The following is a 23,724-nucleotide window of genomic DNA, read 5'->3' as shown; positions in this document are numbered from 1 at the left end:
GCAAAAGATTTGAATAGATATTTCACTAAAGAATATATTCAAATGACTATTAAGCACATGAAAATATGCTCAATAGCACTAGTCATTAGAGGACGCAGATTAGAACCACAGTGAGATACCACCGCACACTCACTAGAACGCCTATAATTAGAAAGACAGATAATAACAAGTGTTGATGAGAATGTTGAGAAATTGGAACCCTCATACATTGTTGGCAGGAATGTAAACAGTGTAGCCATTCTGGCAACAGTGGCTTTAAAAATTCAACATAAAGTTACTAAACAATCTAGCAATTCTACTCCTAAGTATCTGCCCAAGAGAAATAAAAAACCAGCATGTGAACGTTCATAGCACTATTACTCATAACAGCCCCAAAGTATAAACAATCCAAGAGTCCATCCACTGGTGAATGGGTAAACCAAGAATCCGTGGAATGGAATACTACTGAACAATAAAGAGGGATGAACTACTGATGCAGGCTACATGATGACAAGTGAGCACAAACCTGATGCTAAGTGAAAGAAGCCACATGTAAAAGACCACATATTGTATGATTACATTTATGGGCAAATCGATGAAGACAGAAAGTAGATTAGTGGTTGCCTGGGGCAACAGGGAGTGACTGCAAAGCCCTGAGAGATTTGGGATGGAAATTGGGGGCGGGGCAGAGGACAGTGGAAATATCCTAAAATTGGATTGTGGTGATTACAGAGCTCTGTAGATTTATTAAGATCCACTGAAGTGTACACTTAAAATACGTGACTTTTACGGCATGTAAATTATACCTGAAAAAAGGTGTTTTGTGAAAAAGGCTCTAGCCGCAGGCTCGGTGGCAGGCGACCCCTGCCACTCACTGCTGCTTCGCTAATCCGTCTCATTTTCTGGCTCCTGGGATTTCCCTCTCCTTCTGGAGTTTTCAGGAAGTTGTAGGTTCTGCTTTGCCCAGGGTGGGTGGGCACATCACCTCTGTCAGCCACACTACCGATGTTTGCTTTCTTGGGATTCTGGCATTTTCTGCTCCCCGAGGAGGGCTGTGGGCTCCTCTCCGTGAAGCAAATGGAGGAAATGAAAAACTGGCTCGGGGGAGGGATGTTCCAGCCTGAGTGTGAGCTCCAACTGACCTCCAGCGTTGGATCTGGCTCCCTCATCCCTCTCTCTAGGACACAGGATGGGTCAGATGGGGGGTCATGCCACGCGAATGACCTTCCTTTCTCTTTCTCTGGTGCGTGGAAAGTCCCAGCACAGTTTCAGCCTCAGACCCTAATTTACAGGTCCCCAAGCGGAAGGAGGCAGTTCTCGACATCACAGGGCTCCTGGGACCAGCTTGCTTGGGAAGGAGGCAGGAGTCAGGCGGGGAACACCAGGAATTCCCCATCACCCTACTCACTGTTGAGTTCCATGAGCGCAGGGACCTCATGGTCCGGTTCGCTGCAGAATCCCAGTGCCCGGCCACGTTGGGACTCAACATTTCTCATATGAATGAATGAAAGTGGAAAAGTGCCCCCTGCAGTAAGAACCCACCTCCTTCTGGGCCAGTGGCCTTCCTGCTCTCGCCGACTTTCATCCCAGTCCCCAGGAAGGGACAAGGCCCACACACATTTTGCAAGCCCTGTATATTGTACCTGCTTGACGAGCAGACTTGGTTTAAGCCCAGAAAATCCTTTAATTACTGCTGCTACTTCTGGCCGGGCTCTGGGAAGGAACTAATTCGAGCAGCAGTCACTCGACCTGACCTATTAAGAATGTAATTTCATTATTTGGTCTGCCCCGGTCGCGGGCAGGGGGTTACAATAACTGGTTTTGCCAAGTTCCTGCTGGAAGGGCAATTCATTCCTCACCCACTTCTGTGGTGACAACCCGCAGACAACTCCCACCCTGGTGCCCAAGTCGCTTGTCCCAGCCCAGGCCCTGATTGTGTGTGTCCCACGCCTGCCCGTGGCAGGTGGGAACGTCAGTGTGCCCTCCAAGGAGGCGGCCACAAACCTCAGTGGGAAGCGTTCCCCATGTGAGCTGTGAGCCCGAGGCGCGCACACACCTCATGGTTGTGCACATACACACTTGTACACAGGATCGCGGATGAGAGCCAGACACACACACGTTCACAGAGGTCCCCGTCCTTCACCAGCCGATCTAGGCACAAACCAGAACGTGTCTGCAACACACAGGAATGAAGTACACCCCACGCATTAGCGTGGCACTGTGCGCAGGCTCCCAGGCTGGTCCTCCAACAGTGTGTGTCTCAGCTCTGAGCGGCTGTCAGAGTCACCCATAAGACCCTGTGTCTTTGGGATCCAAAGACCCGGGTTCTAGTTTAGGCACTGCTACTTCCGGGCTGTGTAACCTTGGGCAAGTGACTTTGCCTCTCTGTGCTTCAGTTTCCCTACCTATAAAATGGAGACAAGCGGCTGTGAGGCTTCAGTGTGGAAATATCTATAAGGCAGGTAAAGTGCAGTGCCTGGGACACAGGAGGCACCTGGCACTCATACCATCGTCACTGCCCAGAACACACCCCCAGGTGCCACCTCCCTGGGTGCTACGGGGACTCTCAGGTCCCACTCACAGCCCCAGGGCCATTGCCACTCCCTGGCCCTTGCCTCCCTGGCACCTCCGCTACCCAGTCATCTTCTGGGCCCCCCAGGTCCCAGGCCTGAATGGTGAACAGTGATCTGGCAGGGCTCCTGGCCCCCTGAACTGGGCAGGGGCCCCTCGGGCTCTGGGAAGCCACCGTTGGTCAGCAGACACCTGGAGAAGCTCTGCCCAGCACTCGCTTGGGGCCTGGCTTGGAGTGAGTCCTGCCGGGGCTGGAAAGATAACGAGTTCCCTGCCCACCAGGGAGACCGACTACCTCTCTGTCCTGGGGCGGGGGAGGGGGGGAGTAGCTAGGGAGGGTGGGAGGCGGCAAGTCTCAGCCTGAGGGAGGGCGGGAGAGTGGACACAGCCTCTCCTTCCAACCCATCCAACCAACAGGCGGTGACAAGCGTGACCAACCAACTCTGAAAACACCTTCTAAAGTTTGAGCTGCCACTTAAAAATCAGAAGAAATTATATAATTATATGTTACAGATTCCTTGTTTCTTTGAAAAACTAAAAAATAAAAAGGAGGATCTGGCCACGCTGGGCCCGCATTCCACACAGCGCTCCTGGCTAAGGCTGAGCGGCGGCCCTGCCCCAGGAGCCAGGGACCATCTGTTCCCCCCTCCCTTCCCCCACCCCGCTCCCTGGGGTCTCCCGGCCCTGGCAGCTCTGCGCTGATACATTTTCTGATGGGCCTGGTGACTCAACACCATTTTTTTTAATTGACATTCCCCCTCATCCCTTCCTCTTTCCTATCTCCCTCCCTGCGGGGCAGGCCCAGACCCTGAGGGCAAAGGTCGAAAGCACCCACAGATGCTTGTAGCCTTTGGAGAGGTAGGGTGGGGGTCCCAGACTCCTTCCAGGCTGCCTTTTCTTCCCAGGACCTAAGCACATTCAGACACACAACCAAAACGTGGTGAGGGGTTCACAGATCACCCCCTCGGTCCAACCTAGCTTGGAAACCACCTGGGCTGAGAACCACTGGCCAGGGACTGGACCCTTGACCTGCTTTGAGGACAGCCAAGCTGGGGTGAGCAGGTAGCCTGGGCGGGCAGAGCCTGCTCTATAGTTGGCCGGTCTTCAGGACTGCTGAGGGGGGCTGGGAAATGCCATGGCTAGGCCGCAGGGCTCGGTAAGAGGCAGCCCCCAGCTTCCTGCCTGGATCCCAGATGGAGAGTGGGAAGACCCCCCCTGCCCCGGGGCTCTTCACCCCTCCGGCAGGAGCCAGCCAGCTGTTGGGGACAATGGAACCCATTTAAGTTCAGCTATTTTTCCCAGATAAATACAAACTTTTAAAAGCGAGAATTGTCCACTGAGTTCTACCATGATTCAAGTTAAAACTGTAGAGCCATAAATCCTGGGAGATAAGCTTTACAATGCAAATACCAGCAGACAGGTAACGATGGGCTTCTGGCTTAGATGGCATCTGCCTGAGCACCCAACTTCCTGCAAAGATTTTGGGAAGGAGACCCACTGACCCGAAGCCTACAAGAAAGGCATCATCATGATAGAAGGGGCCAGCATGCCCACCTGGCAGGCAGTCGGTGCCCAGGTGAGAGCTCCCCTTGGCCTGGCCCGAGGGCATCCCTGATCGGCCCACCTCACCATGGACCCGCATCGGCCTCCAGAATCAGCCTCCAGCACTTCTGTTGTCATAACTACAACCATGACATTTTTGGGGCTTAAAAAAACAAGAACCAGCTATGGAGAAGGATGGCAATCGTAGCAACAGCCTTGTCCTTAGACCAGGTTCTGGCAGAGAACCATTTCTCTGCTGCCCACGTTAGCAACCTAGGACTTCTGGAAGGTTGGCAGGGCCTAGATAAGCACACGTTAGGACCCGACCGGAGCCTTCCCCAAGCTGGCGGTGAGATTCACTGTCTCCCTAGCCTCTCTCCCAGAGCCCTGAGACTGCAGACCAAGTGGGGCTGAGTGGGGAGGCAAGCCAGGCAGGAGGCCACCCCCAGAGCCCCGTGCCACTTTGGGATTGAAGTCTCGCCCTGTCCTGCTCTCCCTGGCAGAGCTCCTGGGCTGAGTGGGGGGCTTGGCTCTGATGTCAGGTGACTGATTCCCCCTCCATCCCCCCACTGAAGATGCCTGGTTGGTGCATGGGCACAGAGGTGGGGAGGTACGGGGTGCATGTCCCTGCTAATGCCGGCCCAGGTGCGCTCCCCACGGTGGCCCAGACGAGGTACTTCTGGGGCATCTCACACACAGATCTTGAGCCCTCGTCCTCCTCCCTGGATCCCTCCTATTCATTCTGGGCCGGGCAGATGGGAAAGGGGTCACCCCACACCTAAGCCCCGCTCTGGGCTCCCAGAGTCGTGACTCACATCGCAGGTGAACAGAGCCTGATTCACCTCCCAGGAGGGGGCTTGGCGGGGGGCGGGAGGGAACAATCAGCTTCTGTGGAGACACAACCTGAAACCGGGGCTTCCGGGGTTGGCATGAGCATCGGAACCGCCAGCCCAGCTAGGCCGCTCAGCCCCGCCCAGACCCGGACACAATGGGAGCCCCAGTTTCCCAGCTGCACTGTAACTTCAGAAGGTGTCTTTGTGTGGGTTTTATTAACCAAGACGCCAGAGGAGCCTTGGGGTTGGGGCGGGGAGTCTGGCTGCCAAGAAATCTGCTGGGTGCTGGCAAAGAAATGCCCTTTGAGGAGACGGTGGAAAAACAGAAAATACAGGAACTGCTGACCGTGACATTAACCAGCAGCAACAGGTGAGGAGGGCAAAGTGAGCCTCGGAAGGGCTTTGCAAGCAGGCAGATCTGGGTTCGAATCCCAGCTCCGGCCACTCTGGCTGTGGGACTTTGGGCAACTGACCTAACCTCTCTGAATGTAAGTTGAGGACAGGGAGGCCTGCGTCTCACTGAGTGAAGGAAGATGAAATAAAGGCACCCGAGACAGTGCCTGGCGCCAATAAACGATAACTATTACTAGGTTTCATGCACACTGAAGCTTAATTACATTGTCTCATTTAAAAAATTATCATCGTACACGTGTGTGGAGCTCTGTGGTTTTCAAAGACACCTTTGTCCATCACTTCATTAGAGCCTCACAGTGATCCTGTATTCTATTTTTAGCATTTTACTTTAGTTCCTTTAAAACATGTCTTGCTCTTATTGGATACAATTGTCCCCATTTTCCGTTCTGCTCTCCTTTTTAATTTCCCCACCCCTAGGAACATTTAGCATAACAATGCTGGGACCATTTTCTATTAATATCAGTTTTCAGATTACAGTGATAAGATGTCTGTTTCCTAATTTAATTAGGTGATTCCTGTTATTAGCTCCTACATGCTCATTATTTTTCACTTAGCATATTCCAAAGCACCAAAGGAAAAGTGAAGCTCCAGCTGGAGACCTCCAGGGCGTCTTCTGCAGTGGGGAGGGAGGAACCCAGGAAATGGGGGCCACAGCAGAGAAGCAGATGCCAGGGGGCTGCAGGCCGGGGCGGTGTCTCAGGTGACAGAGGATGGGGGCAGAGAAACTTCCACTGAAGACGGGCCTGCAGTGGACACCCCTGAGGTCAGGGCGTCCCAGGGAGGGCTCTGTGAGGGTCCTCCCCCCAAAGCAGACTTCAGAGAAGGCTCTAAAACCAGCACCCCTGGGGCCTACCAGCCCCCCTGGGCTCTGGTGCCCACACTTGAGGGCTGCGTGTTCTGACATGGCCCCCCTTTCTGGCACTCATTGTCCAATTGCCGTGGAGGTCCCATGTCTGCCCCTCCATCAGTACTGTCCTCTAAACAACTCCAGGGGGCGCCCTTCACACCACAGTTGAAATCAACCCTACCCTGGAATTAGCATAGAACGCAGTGTGAGTAGTGCCCTCGAAATGTGCAGGCCCTGCCTCAACGCTCCCACCCGACCAAGGCAGGGCTCAGCCATCGTGCCATGGGCTCTAGCCACCCCTGGTCCCCAACCATCCAATCGTCCACACTGACCCCACCAGTTTCCTTCCCTAGGCTGGCACAGTGATGGCTGGCCCGGCCCAGCACACTGCTCACCCTGTGGCACCAGAAAGAACCCCCCACAAAGCCACTCTGGAGTAGAGGAAAGGGGGGGACAGGAAGCCCCAGGGCCACGCTTGGAAGGAGCACTGCTACAAGCATCCTGACCGCAGCCCTGACTTTGAGAGCCCAGTGCGTTCTGTGACAAGGAGTGGGCATTCCAGAGAGCCGAAAACTCACTGGGTGGCTTTAACCAGAGTTAAGTTTTCTTTGCTGTGGTCATAGAAAGGCGAGGCGAGGCAGGCGAGGCAGCCTTCGTGAGCCCTGGGCGGCGTTTGGTGGAGACAGCTTGAACACACACGCTTGCAGGTGCGTTGTTTAGAAACACTGGGTTCTGAGAGTCCCAGCCCTGCTGATTTTGCAATGATATATTGCCAGCTACTTAACAGGATGGATCACTGCAATTACATGTCACTTCTGATATTCACAGTCACAATAAGGAGGTGTCAGTTTCACAAGGGTTGTAGGAAATATATATGATGTTCCACAGTGCTGTTCGAAAAAGGTTTCAGGAGACAGACTCGAGAGGATTCTAGTAAAACCCACCTGCCCGGGCAAAGCAGACAGCTCCATGGAAACTGGAGGGGCTGGCTCCCCTGGCCCGGGAAGGAGTGTGGGCTTAGGCACACCAGCTCCAGCAGGCTGCCCCTAACCCAAGGCCACCTTGCCCAGAGAAGGGGGAGGAGGGACGGCCACCGCGCTTCTGGTTACTCCATCACCCTCACGTGGGTGAGCTGTTGAGAGCGTCTCAGCAGTTACCCCTGTGGCCCTGGCTCACCCAGGGCTTTTGGCCTGGTGGTATCTCAGGGCTACAAGGCGTCACACCTGGGCAAAGACAGTCATTGTAGGAACAAGACAAACCCTCTGACATTGACCCCCGCACATTGGCACAGGCAGGGCCATGTGTCCCTGGTAACCATGGAATCGAGAGTGAGGGCCATGCTCTCTCCAGCCAACACAGTCCTGCCTCCAGGGGACCAAAGCAGGAGCTCTGTCAATTTCGGAGTCAATTCTGGCTCTGTTAATTTCTAACTGTGAGATATTGGGCATAATACTTAGCATCATGCACTCTGGAGAGAGACCACGGGCTCCCACTGAGTCTCATCCAAATCCACTTCACTGCTTCTGCTGGAGGTCAGCATCTTGTCACCTCTTGTGCCCTGGAGAAGGCCCACAAGCAATCCACAGCTCCCTTCCTCCAGGAAGCCCTCCCGACTCCTCCAGCCAGGACCTTGCCCTCGGGTGTGTGAGAGCGAAGGCGTGAGTGTGTGACCTGTGTGAATGAAGATGCAGGTGGAGGAGGGATGGGCAGGGTGGGAGCTTCCTGCTTTTCTCGCCTGTTCTTGTGGTCTGTGAGTCTGGAACCCTGGGTGGAGGAGTCACAGTGCAACTCCACACACCCTGCCCAGCATCTCAGATGCCATCTGCCCAAAATAGAACATGTGGTCTCCAGCTCCCTCCTCTGACCACTCCCTGTCTGAAGTGTCTGCTTCGGTGAGTGGCACCCTAACCCCCATCTAGCAGAGACAGACACTCTGCGCTAGAGTCACCCTGAACCCTGACGGCTGCCTTCCTCACCCTCCTCGTCCTCTCACCCATGTGGTTACCAACTCTGGGGTTGCCGCCCCACGATGGCCCTGACCCACCCTCTCCAGTGCCTGCCTGCCTGCCCCAGGCCTTGCCATCTCTTCCAGTCTCACTCAACCCCTCCCAGCCACTCTCCTTATACTTGTGTTCTCCCCCTCTGCCCACAGGTCCACGACATGCAGTCACTGGAGTGGGCTCTCCGATGGCCACTGCACCCTCAGAACCCCCAGAGCTTTCCTGCTGAGCCTGTAAAGGCTCGCTCTTTGCAGGGTTCCAAGGGCTCAGGGGGCCCAGCGCCTGGCTGTGTCTTCAGCCACTAGTCTCGATCCCCGGGTCTCACTCCAGCCCCTAATGCACTGGGAGCTCTTCGCACGCACATTCTCTCATGCCTCTTTGATCCACGCTCTTCTCTCTGCCAGGTTCTGCTCTGGGACCAGACAGGCCAGACCGAGTGAGCATCACTGCTGTTGGGAAGGCAGTAGGTGCCGTGGGCAACAGCCGGCTGCCTAAGGATGAATCCGGGCTCTGAAGCCCAAAGCTTTATGACCCTGGGCACAGCTCGTAACCTCTCTCACCTCAGGAGTCTTGTCTGTCAAATGGTGTAATAGTACTTAACTCAGGGGGTCCCAAAAGTATTAAATGAGTGCTAAGTACTTGTGAAGTGCTTGTCTTAGTGGTGGGCACGCAGTGAGTGGCTGGGAGCGTTAGCCCCCATCAGTGTTTTCTGCGTGTCCATCCTGTAAGTCTCAGGACCTCATTTATTGTAAGAATTACATGCATTAAAACACGTAAAGGGCTTAGCACAAGACCTGGCACATGGTAAACTTTTGTTATTATTATTATTCCTGGATGCCCTGGAAGGAACGCCCTGGGGCCTGGCTATGGACTAACAAGTCATCAGAGGCTGTCCTGTCTGCACTCGGGGCCGCTGAGCCATCACTGTGGCTGCCTTTTTCCGTTGGCACCCCAGCACTGGCCTCAGTCCCCAGAGACCCCCCCCATCACAACTACATGGCTTTGGGGAAAGTAGAGAGCTATTTCACTAAAACGTGGGGCGGCTCACTCTAAGAAAATCCACTCTGCCAAAACCAAACATTAAAAAAAAACCAATCTGTAGTGTGCCAGCAACAGAATCTGTATCATAAGGTCACATTTTAAAAATATATCAATGAACAAGCCAATCAATCCACTGTTCACTTTGGCTTCATGGGTCACTAACAATGCCTCGCCTCACTCCATTAAAACAAAATCCATCCCGCTTAAAAGAATGAAGAAGGAACGATAATGATTAGAGCATCACCGGGGAGGGGGCTGGGGGACGGATGGAGTGGGAGGTTGGGGTTAGCAGATGTAAGCTTTTATGTACAGAACGGTCCTCCTGTATAGCACAGAGAACTATATTCAATATCCTGTGATAAACCATAACGGAAAAGAATATTTTAAAAAAAGAAGGTATATATATGTATAACTGAATCACTGTGTTGTGTGGCAGTAATTAACACAACATTGTAAATCAACTGTACTTCAATTTAAAGAAATAAATTAAGATCAACTATACTTCAATTTAAAGAAATAAATTAAAAAATTAAAAAAAACAAAACAAAAACACCGCTGGACTTGCCTAGTGGCACAGTGGTTAAGAATCGGCCTGCCCGTGCAGGGGACACAGGTTCGATACCTGGTCCAGGAAGATCCCACGTGCCGCGGAGCAACTAAGCCCGTGCGCCACAACTACTGAGCCTGTGCTCTAGAGCCCGCGAGCCACAACTACTGAGCCCACGTGCCACAACTACTGAAGCCTGCGCGCCTAGAGCCCGTGCTCCGCAACAAGAGAAGCCACCGTAATGAGAAGCCCACGCACCACAATGAACGAAGAGTAGCCCCCACTCGCCGCAGCTAGAGAAAGCCCGCGCGCAGCAACGAAGACCCAACACAGCCCAAAATAAATAATTTTAAAAAAAAGAACATCGCGTTGTACAGCCCCAAATGAATGGACAGTCTAGGCACAGGGTCAGTGGCTAACTGACATACCAAAAGAAAGCCGGGCAGCTGTGCGTCTCCCAACGGAAGAACATAGGACCACACGTGAATTCTTGCCAAAAAAAGAAAGAAAGAAAGAAAGAAAAAGAAACCAAACCTGCATCTGATCAGGCTGCTAAATTTACTTAATTTATAGGGAATACAAAGAGCAGAAGGCTGTGCTGAGCTACACCGAACAGGCACAATCGGCAAAAACCCAGCTGTGGGAAACTCACAGGACCTGCGACCCAGCTTCCTCCAATAAACAGCAAGAGAGAAACAAAGGTGTGCAGGGCCTCTTATAGACTGAGAGAGACCTAAACGACTCATCCACCAACTGCGACATGCGGGCCTTATCTGGATACTGGATAAAACAAATTGGAAATAAAAGTATTTATGGTATTTGTGGGACAAATAGAAATGGGAACGCTGGTCATGTGGTGAGATTAAAGAACTGTTGAATGTTAAAAAAAAAAAAAAAAGAGTTCTTATCTTTTAAACTGAGAAATATATTGAAATAGTTATGGCTTTATGGTTACCAGGGGGTAAAGCGGGGCAAGGGGGGGAGGGATAAATTGGGAGATTGGGATTGACATATACACACTACTATATATAAAGTACATAAAATAAGAACCTACTGTATGGCACAGGGAACTCTACTCAATACTCTGTAATGACCTACGTGGGAAAAGAATCTAAAAAAGAGTGGATAGGGACCTCCCCGGTGGTCCAGTGGTTAAGACTCTGTGCTTCCACTGCAAGGGGCACGAGTCCGATCCCTGGTCGGGGAACTAAGATCCCGCATGAGGTGTGGCGTGGCCAAAAATAATTAAAAAAAAAAAAAAAAGAAAGACTGGATATATGTGTATGTGTATAACTGATTCACTTTGCTGTAGAGCAGAAACTAACGCCACATTGTAAATCAACTATACTCCAATAGAAATTAAAAAAAAAAATTGATGGTTGAATTGACAGGCCATATGGTATACGCTTCAAAAGGAGAGAAGTGAATGGGGCTGTGGATGGGGCCCTCTTGAGGCTACTGGGTGTTGGGTGCATGGGGTTCATTGCACTATGCTAACCTACCTTTGTGTGTGTTCCAAGCTCTCCATAATACAACGTTCATAATAAAGACAGGCAGCTCATAAAAAGTCAGTGTGCCCAAACACACACGTGGAGAGTACCTTCTGTACCCGCAGGGCCAGTACATTGGGATGTGTTATTCCCGGTTCTGGTCTGCTCTCTTCCACTTAAGGAAGGGGTAAGTGTAGCCTCCTGGGTCAAGAAGTGAGTTTCCTGAGGCCTCAGGGCCTGGCAATATTGGAGACTGAAAAATAGTAGGATAGGTGGATTCTGATACCCAAGAAAATCTAATCTTAGAATGAAGGTAGGTTAACCAGCAGTGATTTATGTTCCAGGAGGTTTGATTTAAAATATAGCAAACAGGGCTTCCCTGGTGGTGCAGTGGTTGAGAGTCCACCTGCCGATGCAGGGGACGCAGGCTCGTACCCCGGTCTGGGAAGATCCCACATGCTGCGGAGCGGCTGGGCCCGTGAGCCATGGCCGCTGAGTCTGCGCGTCCGGAGCCTGTGCTCCGCAACGGGAGAGGCCACAACAGTGAGAGGCCCGCGTACCACAAAAAATAAATAAATAAATAAAATATAGCAAACATTTTGGAAAATATCGCTTGGTTTACAAAAGCTGGCAGCCCCATAGGACTGCATCTAATGCACAAACCAGGTGAGATTTGCTGACTGGTCTCTGAGAAGTTCAGGTGCTTTTAACAGCTGGTAGCTGCATGGGAGAAATCTGAAGGACACCCCCAACCCCAAGGGACCACAAACAACTACAGGCTCTGCCCGCCTTCTCAAGCTTGTTTCTGGATCTTCACCTGCCCACCCTCCCCCTTCCACCTTGATCAGTGCCACCAACAGCGGATACCAGACACTCCATTCCCAGGGAAGTTTCTGCTGCTGGGAAAGCCAGAGTAGCCTGTGTGGAATTTCCTCTGAAGGTGCCCCCCACCATCGGCCTTGCCTGATCCAGATGACAGGGCAGACCCCACACATCCACCCTCCCGTGGGTAGAAATCCTGACTTGTCCAGGGCCCTTGGGGCCACCCACCCATGCAACTGGATACATAACACTTTGTAAGTACTGGTTTCCAACAGATAAATGTAATCAAGGTTTATATGCTCAAAGAAGCCAACAGGATGGGACTGTTTCACTTGAAAGATCAGAAGAAAATTGTAACTAATGTTGTGGAAAATTACTTTGATATTGCTTTCTTGGTACCGAATCACAATTAGGCTGCTGTGAGAAGTACAGGGAAAGAGTAAATGAATAGCAACAAATCAACACAAACAGCCTGTGTCAGGAACACTTAGCTCAGGGAAAGTAATGTAAGCATTACTTAAGGTTTTATGACTGTGTTTGAGGTGATTTCCGTAGAACATCCAGGTTGCCCGTCACCTGGCATGTGGCGAGGGGGTGGTCCAGCTCCATCTACAGCCCGAGGAAGGGAGCTCAAGACCCAGGTGTGCACCTTGCCTGGGTTTGCCAGGCCTTTGCCATCCCCGGCTGCAGCGGGAGGGGAACCTCCGCTTCCTGCCATCCTACACGCCCTGCCGGCTGAGGCTCCACGCTCCCCTCCTGCTCACCACTCCAGCCCACCCCAGAAACCCCAGCCATCCGGTGGGCTCCCACCCCACCAGTAATCAAGGAGATCCGCACGTGCATGCACTGGGCGCAGGGGGGGGCTGTGCAAGGCAGTGCTGGCTGGCGGGAGGGACAGGAAGCCACGTCTGCAGAAGAATGAGGGGCAAGGGCTCTGCGTTGCCAGCTGCTACAGCACGGTGGGGGGGGGGGTGTCGTGGCCACCAGACCCTGAGCCCACCCAGGAAAATAACGCCTGTCTCCAGAGGACACCACGGATGGGATACACAGGTGGACACCACAGACACACTCATGCCTTCTCTCCCAGGCTCGTCCCATAGAACGCAGATGCTCTGCCCACGTGTGCTCCAACCATACATACTCACCAAGATCTGTGCCGAGGATACACGGTGCCATTAACCCCAAGCCCTGTCTGAGGGCCCTTTTTTGGGAGCTCGCTTCTGCATATATAACCCACAACTGCAGAGACCAACTCTTAGTGTCCCTGCGGGCACTGCCTGTGGAGCCCGGTTCCACTGACACAGTAAGCCGGCCACTCTGGGGCTCACGTGAGGCTGCAAAGTCTCCGCAGAGGACCAACTCGGTCATGGGCCCCTGCTTTTGCTTCTCCAGAAGCCAGGAAGCAGCCAGACCCCTTTCGACAGCCACCCGCTAGGAGGGTCCGGCCCAAGCGTGAGTCAGCCCCACTGACTCACCCACTGTCTCCTGCAGACCCAGCGCCTGGGCTGCCTCTAGCTGACTCTCTGTGATGAGAGAATCAACTCATCAGCCTCTCCCACCAGGGCCTCTGATAGCAGCTGCCAGGCCCAGGGCCCCAGCTCTGGCCTCCTTATGCTTCTTCTGCCTTTCCGCGTGTTGCCTACAGGCCACCAGTCTGAGCCTGGGTGCAGGCTGCCCTGAGCATGTGAGCCATGGCTGAGGGGGTGCTGGGCGGGGAGGCTGCAGGCCTGAGAGCCCTCCGCACTCAGGGCCAGGGGCCCCTGTGCCATGTCCCGCACTCCTGTGCTATGGGCTGCGGGCAAGGATGGTACAGGAATCCCTCTGCCTAACTCCCCAGCCTCCACACCTCTTTCATTCTGTTCGTGTCCTGGAGCAGAGGGCTGTCATCACGGACCCTCCCCTAACAGGGCCTCTGGGACCACTGCTGGGAAATGCTGGTGCTTGGGCCTGGCAACCACGCTCTCCTCTCACCCCAGAGCAGAGTGATCCCTGGCCTTGGCCCCGAGCCGGATGCCCTCCAGCCCTGCCGTGCTCTCTGTGTCCCAGCAAGAGGGGCCTGGCCTGAGCTCCCCTCTCCACATCCTGTCCACCCCGAGGCTCCAGAACCGTCCTTCCTGCTCTCCCCTCACTGCCACCCCACCTCTGAGTCAGGGAGGGTACTTCCCTCCAGTGCGTTAGGAGGAAGCAGGTGGGGGGCCAGCAGGAGCCACCTCAGCTTCACAAAGCCAGGAGGTACCCCGACCTCCCTGAATTCGAGGGGTCCCCAGGGCTGGGCAGAGAATCAGAGTCCCATTTGGGAGGCCCGGGCTCAGGGAGAAGGCATTCATCTTCGGGTATCCGAGACCATGTGGAAGAGGCCCCAAGAGGTGGCAGAATCCTCCTTGAATCTGGGCTTCACCAAAGGCATTGAGCAGCTGAGTGATGGGCAGCCTGGCTGTCCTTCCCCAGAAGAGTGCACAGGCCAGAGGCCAGAGGCCAGAACCCTGGGGCTGGTGGTCTGACAACAGACACTGTGTGCCCACCCTGAGGCCAGGACCCCTGCCTTGGCACCAGAGCAGCGCGGAGACCTGCACCTCGGGCGGGAAAGCCGGGGCCAGCAGACGGCGGGTCGGAGAGTGAGGGCTCACCTGGCACCTGCTGGAGGGCGAGCTCTGTGGGGTCCTGCAGGCCGATGAAGAGGAGGAGGCCTGCGGCTCCAAACAGCAGGATGGACGAGAACATGCAGGCCAGCCGCATCGTTCCTGCTCGCGGGGTCATCCGGGGCTTGCTCTGGGGTCACCTCTCGGGTGTGGGAGGCGCGTTCTTCCCTCATCGTCCACACCAGGTGTCCATCAGGCCACGGTCTATGGAGCAGCAGAGGAGAAAGACGGTCCATCACTGAGGCCCAGGGCCCCAGTCGCTGCACTTGACCAGCGTAATCCTGGATCCCTCCACCCTTACTCAGGTGCGTCCCTTTCACGTTTTCAAGCCCAAGGAGGTGAAGGGAAGCCCGGTCACCACCTGTGGCCAAGACACCAGCTTCCTGCCAGGGTCTCCTGTATCTGCACCCCTAGAAAATCCATGGAGAGAGACACTGCCCAGTTCCTGCCCAGGGGAGCCCAGTATGGAGCCCCAACACCCACAGCTGGGGACAGCGGTCACACCCCTGCAATGTCCAGGCAGGAATCTGGGTCCTTCTCCCTCGCAACTGGCCTGGTGGACAGAAAAGCTCTTGGGTCTCTCTCTGCCCTGGCTCCTGTTTACAGGGTGCTGGGGACAAGGGTCTCCATGGAACTGGAGGCTTTGAGGAGGAGCCTCCCAGGCCCAGAGGATGTCAGGGACTGAGTGACTCCCCACCCCCACCAGCCAGAGCTTTCCCTCCCTGACAGACTGAAGGATGGGCTGGTGGGATCGAGGCTCCACTGGATAGTCACACCTGCAGGAGCTGAAGCTCTGGCCAGATCACGGCTGTCCCTGCTCTCAAAGCCCTGGGGCCTGGAGCTGAGACGGGGCAGCCAGACCCAGATCTGACAGACCCCAGGCTCAGAGGCTGTGTCCCTGCAGATGGACCCCCACTGCTCTGGCCGCTGCAGACCCAGAGCATGCCTGTGTGGCTTGTCCCAACCCTCGTTCCTCCTGAAGTAGAAGAAATTGCAAATACACCAGTACCAACCAAGTGACATCGGTTGGGCCAGGCTGTGGGTCAAGATGGGGGTACCCCAGGACTTCCCTGGTGGTCCAGTGGTTAAGACTCCGTGCTTCCACTGCAGGGGGCGTGGGTTCGATCCCTGGCCTAGGGAACTGGGATCCCACATGCCGCGCAGTGTGGCCAGAAAAAAACAGATGGGGGTGCCCCAAGGCCATCTGCCCAAGGGAAGGATGTAAATTTCTGCAGTGGGGCGGGGCCTGGTGGGGTGGGACAGGTGCGGAAGGGGAATCCGCCCAGTAAGATGTCACTGGGTCCCCTTACCTTCACTGGGTCCTACCCGCCCGGGCCCAGGGATACCACCCTCTTTCCACCCAAGGAGCCCTTGGGAACTTGTCCCTCCCTGGCACAGGGCAGCGCCCGAGGGAGGCTGAGCCCAGGTGGGCAGATCCCAGCAGCCTCCAAGAGCACAGCTGGGTGGCTGATGGGGCCCCAGACCAGATGTGCTGCTCGGCACAAGGATGGTCCCTGCCCGGGGTCTCCTTGGTGCGATATCTTGGTCAGGGAACCCATCTCCGACCTTGCACCCAGGTGCTGGGGGAGGAAACCCTAACTTTTTCCCCTCTGCATCCAACCTGGGGGGCACGAAGCAGGAAGTGATACTAAGAGAAGCCCCTCCCTCCCCTGCCCAGACAGATTCCCAAGGACTAGACAGTGCTCAGCAAAGCTCTGAGGCTGAGGAGTTAAATTGCAGGTTTAGGTTTCTCCCCCCTACAGTCTCTGTAATTATTTTTTCACTCAGTTAACTTTAATTAACCTGCTCCAGGCCTCCACGCACGGGAACGTGCGTGAATGCCGGGCTCTCTGGGCTGGCCCGAGCAGGGGTTTCCCACGGCCTCCCAGCTTTTATGTCTGGGAGGCAGTGCTGAGCCGGGCTCGGTTTGCCTCTGGAGTTGGTTCTGGGGTTCCAGCTGGCCCTGACCTCGCTGCAGTGGCCCCCTGCCACAGAGAAAGATGGCTGCTTCCTGCCATCACCAGAGACACTCCCACCCTGGGCTTGCGGTGGGTGAAAATGGGTAGCCACGTGTCCCCAAAGGCTCAGACCCTGAAGCCCCTCATGAAGGGCTGTGGCCTCCCCCTCCATGGCTGGCCCAGATGGGACTGTCCTGGGGACCTGGCTCATCATCCTGCAAAGACACAGATGCAAGAGCGCAGGCCCCAGGCGCCGGGAAAGGACGAGGCCACTCTCAGCGCTGCCCACAGCATGCCCGGCACCCTGTGGTCTCCCAGGCCCTTCCCTCAGTGAAGACAGGCCCTGAGTGCAGGACCCACCGGGTAAGCCTATAAGCAAGGCCGCAGCTGTAAGGACACCCAGCTTATGCTGGCCATGGTGTTGGCACACCTCCTGCAGCCACACCAGCCTGCAGAGTCAGACACGAGGCCAGGAGGCTGATCTGATCTAAGGAGGGGGAGAGGGAAGGAGAGAGGAAGGCGGGACGACAGGATGGCAAATTGATGGCCAGTGTACACAGCGGCCCGGTTAAACAGCTAATAAAGAGCTGCCTCATCTCGACCCAGAGACTCTACTGGATGAGAAAAGGGGACTCAGACGCACATGTGATCATCATCGCACTGTCTGTACAGTGGCTGGCCCTGCACAAGTGAGTACAGAGAGCTGGTCAGTCCCTTTTTCTTCCTAATCTGTCACACCGTCGCCGTTCAAGCCAGTATCGATTCCCCTTGTCCTGCAGCCACGACCTGTCCTCGCTTGTTTCTGAACCTGCCCAAACCAAGTCCACCCAGTGGAGCCAGGCTCCAGCAGCCCATGTGCCTGGAGCCGGGATGAGGACCACATCCCCGCCCCCAAATCTGGGGGAGAAGAGAACACAGCCCCAGGACCTGCACCTTCACTGTGGCAGGAGCGTCAACCATTCAAGTGTCTCATTTCAGTGACTCTTTTTTTTGTTGGCCCCCAAGAGAATATAAGCCCCTTCCCCCACCAGCCCAGGGAAGCTGGTGTTAGAGTTGTGCTTGGCTTCCCCTGCCCAGACCCAGCCCTTAAGCCTAAGACCCCAGCCTTCCCCCCCCCCCCCCCCCCCCACCCCTCCCCACCCCCGCGACACTCCTCCCAGTGGGGGCTCTCACTGAGAGACCATCTGATTGGCTAACTCCCTGCTCCACGTGAACACGAATCAAAGGTTAGCATGCCTCCCCTCCTGGGAGACTAGTTCGCAGTCTGGCTGGGTCTTCAGTGCCCCAGGAGGGGGCCAACATCACATTATCCATAGGAACGTCCTTCCTTTAAAGGGAGGTAGCTGAGAGGTCACCAGCGGACCACCAGACACTCCAGAGGGTATGCACATCCTATCCACTACTGTTCCCGTGAGGGTCCTTGTCTTCAAAGTCACACATTATTTTCAAGGCCGTGGGGAGAGCTGTCCAAAGGCTGTCTCCCTCTCCAGGGAGTTGAGCTGCTGCCTGGGAAGGGGACACCACACTCTACCACAGGCTGGGGCCGGGCTGCCCGGGGGCCCATAAACACGTTCACAGGCCTCCGCCCCCAGCTGGGAGGACGGGTGCACCCTCAGCACGGACTGCATCACCCTCGGCTCCGACGGCAAGTGGAAAACCCTCCCCTGCTTCCCTGCTTCCCTTCCAAGGCCAACAGACAATAAGAAAATTCAAATAACTGGGGGTGGAAGGGGGAGGGGTGAGGCAAGAAAAATAAACAGCCCGCTGAGTTTTCAGAAGGTCCTGCCCTTCTCACAATTCCTAGCGCTCCCAGCGGCTTCTCTCCCTGAGGCCTGAATGGCATCACCAATTTTTACAGTAAGAAAAAGAAATCCAATTAATCTTGTAAACACCTCCTGGGACACAGGGCAGGGCCAAGGATTTCTCCTATTTCCTTATTTATCTGATTTAAAAACTCGTCTCTAGAAAATTCACTTCAGGGCACAAGCAAGGACTTGGGAATTCAGCCAACAAAACACACGCACCTCCAGTGGCGAAGGGCCGGCAGGCAGACGGACGGACAGCTCCAAGGACACACTTGGCTGTGGATGCTCCAAGGCCCAGACACTCACCCCAGTCACCCAGAGGACTCTGTGTCCCGCTGGAGGCAGCAGGATGCATCCAGCCACATGCCTACTAGGTGCACTCACTTGGTGTGCAGACCCCGGGCCCAGGAAAGTTCTCTGTCTAGTCAGTCTCCTTCTCTAACCGGCAGGAGTGAAGCAGGAGCGAAGAATGACGTCCCTCCCGGCTGAGGGTTCCAGGAGAAGCTGCTCATCAGGAGACAGGCTGCTATGGCAACTTGAGGAGAATGGAGCCAGGCACTGCCGTCACCTTGAATCCGGCACCAAGCGTTCTGCCAGGGCAGCAGAGGGGGCTGCGCCTCCAGCTCTGCCCCGCACCGAGGCCGGCGCTGGGGCTGACCTCCCGGCTTCCCTCCTCAGCCTCCTGGCCTCAGTAACTCATTTGCTCTTTGCTGAAACAAAGCGCACAGCCCAGTCCCCTGAGAATACCACCTCCATCTGTTTTGTCAGACGAGTTCTTCCATGTGTATGGCTCCTGCTTACTTCTGAGATGGGGTTCTTCTTGATTTCAGGTCCTTAAAATCCTGCAGCTAATTATAACTGCTCTAACAGCAGCGGTGGTAGCAGCAGCAAACTCTGGGACGAGTCCCTCCAGTTTTTATGCCTAGGCGTAAAGTTGCAATGCTCTGTGAGGATGACGAATGGCTGCAAGCGCTGAGACTCTGAGGCGGGGCTGCAGACTCCTGCCCCACCGCTGACACGTGTGTGTGTGTGTGTGTGTGTGTGTGTGTGTGTGTGTGTGTGTGTGCTGACCTGGGTCCTGAAATGGCCAGGGCCCAGCCTTGCCACACCCAAGTAGGCATGACAGCACCCCATTCCTGGGGGAAGCAATTCACCTGATATGCATCCCCCTGTTACAAGGCACGGAGTCCTTCCAATCCCCCATGCTCTCTGCAGGAGGAGAGAAAGGGGATGCTAAGGTGAAGGCCGAGGCATAAATCAGGCTCAAACAGCCCCAAGCCATATCCCCACTGCCCCACTAGGAACACCACAGCCCAGCTTCCCACCACTGCGCATACAAAGAGGATGAACGGAAGCCTGCAAACACACAGCCACAGCAAGAGGGTCCTGGAGAGCCTGGCCAAGGTGTCACAGGCTGCAGTGCCTTCCACTGCTACTCTGGGTATCATCTCTGCCCAGAACGTCTTATATTTTCAGGGTGTTTTATGACAATGGAACAGGGTCGTGGAGTAGTAATTCTACAGGTAGAAAAACTGAGTCCCTCCCCACCCCTGCCCTGGCTGTACCTCCAATCTTGTGAGCATGTGTACCTCGGTTACAGCCCTTCCCCCACTGTGTGGAGAGCATTCACATGCCTGTTTCAGACTCTTTGCTCATCTCTGTACTCCCAGCACTTAGCACAGTGCCTGGCACAGGTGATCGATAAACTTCGCTGCACGTTGAATGAGCATGAGTTAATAGACAGAGGTGATTGGGCCATCTGGAGAGAGGCACTCCATGAACCTGGAATTTAAAAAAGGTCACTTATGTTTCAGGGAGATGTGGGTTTGTTTCGATCAGGTCTGGGTTGGAATCAGGTCCAATGAGTAGTCCAATCCTATGACTGAAGAAGAGACAAGGAACCAACGGAACCTGACAGCTCCCAAACACCCAAGGCACACTCACCACCAAGATCCTCATGTTGGTAGGGCAGGTTTCAAATCATGGGGCTTGAAGACTCGTATACTTGTAGAGGTACATGACGACTCTATTTCTATATATACACGTATATTAACACACGTAACACATGCACAGGCAAATATACAAGTAATCTAGAGGCCGTAAAATGGATGATTCCCAAACCTTTAAAATACAGTATGATGACAGGAAACTCGACAAAATTGGAGGTTGAACGTGCTAATCAAAAACCAATGAAAGCAACACATGGTGTAACATGGATGAACCTTGAGGACATTATGCTATGTGAAAGAAGCCAGTGACAACAGGACAAATACTGTACGATTCCATGCAGTCAAATTCAGAGACAGGAAGTAGAATAGTGGTTACCAGGGGCTGCAGGGGAGGGAGGGAGGAATGGGGCATTATTAATTAATGGGTACAGACTTTCGGTTGGGAAAGATGAAAAAAGTCCTGGAGATGCAGAGTGGTGATGGCTACACAACAATGTGAATGTAATTAATGCCTCTGGACTTAAATATGGTTAAAAGGATAAGTTTTATATTATATATATAAATAATAGTAAGGATAGTAATTTTACTGCAATAAAAAAAAAATCAATGAAAGCAAACTGAGCAGAAATCACTATGTTATCATTTTGCTCATCCCACAGGTGACTGGGTGTGGGCCCAGAAGCTGAGGAGGACCAGAATGGTCAAGTTCACACCTGTGTGAAACATGACCAGGACATAGAGGAACTAAGTATACGAACCCAGGCAGCCCCCGCAAAAGCAACCAGATGTCATGGGATGGACAGAAGGCTCAGAGTGGAGCTCACGTTCTGGGCCTGGCTGCCCCTCCAATTAACTGTTGACCCTCAGGGCTTGATTTTCCCAACCTTGAAATCAAGATGCGTCCAAAATATGCACTATAGGTGAGTTTCCAAATTCCTTGCAGCTCTGGAGTGAGACAAACACCTATCCTGGAGAACAGAAAGGCACCTTGGGAATTTTATTTGCGTGAGGCCACTTTCAGGTCCCTCACCCACACCTGCTGACTATCCCTTGCCACAAATCTGGGTCAATGCTGTGCCTCTATGGACCAAAGCTGCCAAGCTGTTTCTCTTCGAGATAACTCTGTCCTTATTTGAGGGGGCAAGGGACCCTGATGCAAGTGTCCAACTGAAAAATGTGTTCTCAGGTTCTTTCTGATCTACCCCTGAGGCTTGGTTGGTTGAGGCGAGTCTCTCCTGGGTCTACTCTCTACCTGGGTTACCACTGCTCTATGTTTGAACCCACTGAGCCCAGTTGGGACAGTGTCTCACCTAATGATAAAAATCATTTTAAGGCAGAAATCTAAACAGGGCTAATGATTTAAACCCCACTGGAAAGTATCCATGGTCAACTTTATCATTTAAAAATCTTTAATTCTTAAACAATGTAAAAGAGGCAGCATGAGGCGTCCTTGTGGTGATGGAAATGTCCTCTGTCTTGACTGTATCAATGTCAACGTTCTCACTGTGATATTGGACTGTAGTTTTACAAGATGTTACTACTGGGGGAAACAAGATAAAGGGTACACAGTATTTCTCTGTATTACTTCTTACAACTGTATGTTAATCTATAATTATTTTGAAATAAAAAGTTTAGTTAAAAAAATCAAGAACTTAAAAAGAAAAGTTACTGGCCTTTCAGCTCACGCATAATGGAAGCACATTCTAATGTTATGCACGTAAATAACAGACAACCATTTTCATGGATTAGCGCCATCCTCTGTTGAATAAGAAACACTTTAAAGGTAAGGGACTATGCCTTTAACGGGAAAATTTGATGTGTTAGCAACTACTGGTTGATCTTTGTGTATTTTTCAATTGCAAATTGCACTTTAAAAATGCAAACAATTATTAATATTGATTTGGACTAAAACAATATTGAATTTCAATGTATTTCTGGCTCTTTCATGAATCTCCCCCTGGATAATACTCTTTTATCATAATCAATGATAAAAGAGTATTTGCATGCTCGATTTCTTTTCAGTGAGGGACGTTGAAGAGGGCTGATGTGATCCATGGATAATGAACTTCACAGGGACAAGGTTGGCTCCAGAGTCCTCTGCCAGGTTCTCAAACTTAGCAGCTGGGACAAACTTTCAGGGCCACTTTCCCCTCTGGTCTTTATCCAAACCGATATTACAGAGCACAGGCTATGAACAAATGCTCAAGGCCTGGAATGGGACTTAGTGTCACAGTTTTTAGGGGAAACGGAAAAGGAATAGACATTTGTCATGCTTTGTTAACGTTCCAGGCACTATGTGGGATACCACATAAACATCTCATTTAGCTTTCACACAATAACCTCTTGAAGTGAAAATCTTTATCCCTATTTGTCACAGGCTTTGGTTTTCTATAAGGAGATGCTGTGATGGAGTTTGGGGTACAAGATGTTTATCAAGGCTCAACATCTATGAAGTTGGAAAAGAGAGGAAGGGGGAGTGAGCAGAAGTCGGTCAGGGATTCAGGTCCAACACAGCCTGGATGGGAACTCTGGAGTAGGTGTTGGCTGTCAGAGCACCCTGCAGCAGGCAGAAATGGCTCCGCCTGGATGCCTCTACCTTACTCAGTAGCTGGATGTGGGGTGCCCAGGGAAGGGCATGACCCGGGATAAGGCAGTTTGCTGCAGATCCCTAAGGAGCTGACGGCTGACCACCTGTCCTGCGGGTGGTCAGTGAGTCCTTCCTGGAAGGGGATCCAGGCAGCACATCTCCAAGTCCACTGCTCTGTTTCACAGATGATAAAATTAAGACCCAGAGAGACTGTCAAGGTTACACGGTAAATAAGCCATCCCAGATCTGTTTGTCTTGCTTCTTCCAAACAAAAGCATAGATCAGATTATCCTGACCTTCAATTACTGAGGCACGAAGGTTTGAAAGTCTCCAGAGGAACATGCAGAAAGTTTGACTGCGTAAGCAGATACCTTTGTTTCACCTGCAACGCGCACTACTAACATCCCTGCAACACGCATGCATGTGTCTGGGTGCACACACACGCTTACTTCTTGGCAATTAACTCATTGGTAATGGTAGGCGGGGACGTGGATTATTTGGGTTAAAAGTTCCCCTGACAGTACAGCCTGGAGAGCATCTCCCCACAGTAGAGCCTCTGGATCTTGCGAAGCGCAGCAGACGACGTACGAAGCTGCACGGCCTCCTTTTACTTTTAGAAAGCACCGAGCTACTCACACTTTCCAGCTGCTTTGAAATCCACAGCCACAGCAGGGAAAATTTACAGGGAGGAAAAAATTGC

At 53.2% G+C, this 23,724-nt stretch overlaps 1 protein-coding gene across 1 annotated transcript in view; it reads right to left on the bottom strand.

Moving 5' to 3' along the window:
• The window catches only part of CHST8 (carbohydrate sulfotransferase 8), an 85,959-nt gene that overhangs the window by 51,331 nt on the left and 10,904 nt on the right, over window positions 1-23,724 (bottom strand). The window contains exon 2 of the mRNA XM_029210841.1: window positions 14,714-14,929. Within this exon, the coding sequence (XP_029066674.1) occupies window positions 14,714-14,843 (130 nt within the window). The 5' untranslated portion in view covers window positions 14,844-14,929. The remainder of the gene's footprint in view (window positions 1-14,713; window positions 14,930-23,724) is intronic.

This window comes from Monodon monoceros, unplaced genomic scaffold (assembly GCF_005190385.1).
Source record: "Monodon monoceros isolate NGI ecotype Baffin Bay Population unplaced genomic scaffold, NGI_Narwhal_1 Super_Scaffold_10, whole genome shotgun sequence".
NCBI classification, from domain to species: Eukaryota; Metazoa; Chordata; class Mammalia; order Artiodactyla; family Monodontidae; genus Monodon; species Monodon monoceros.
This window is presented reverse-complemented; position numbering and strand designations above follow the sequence as displayed.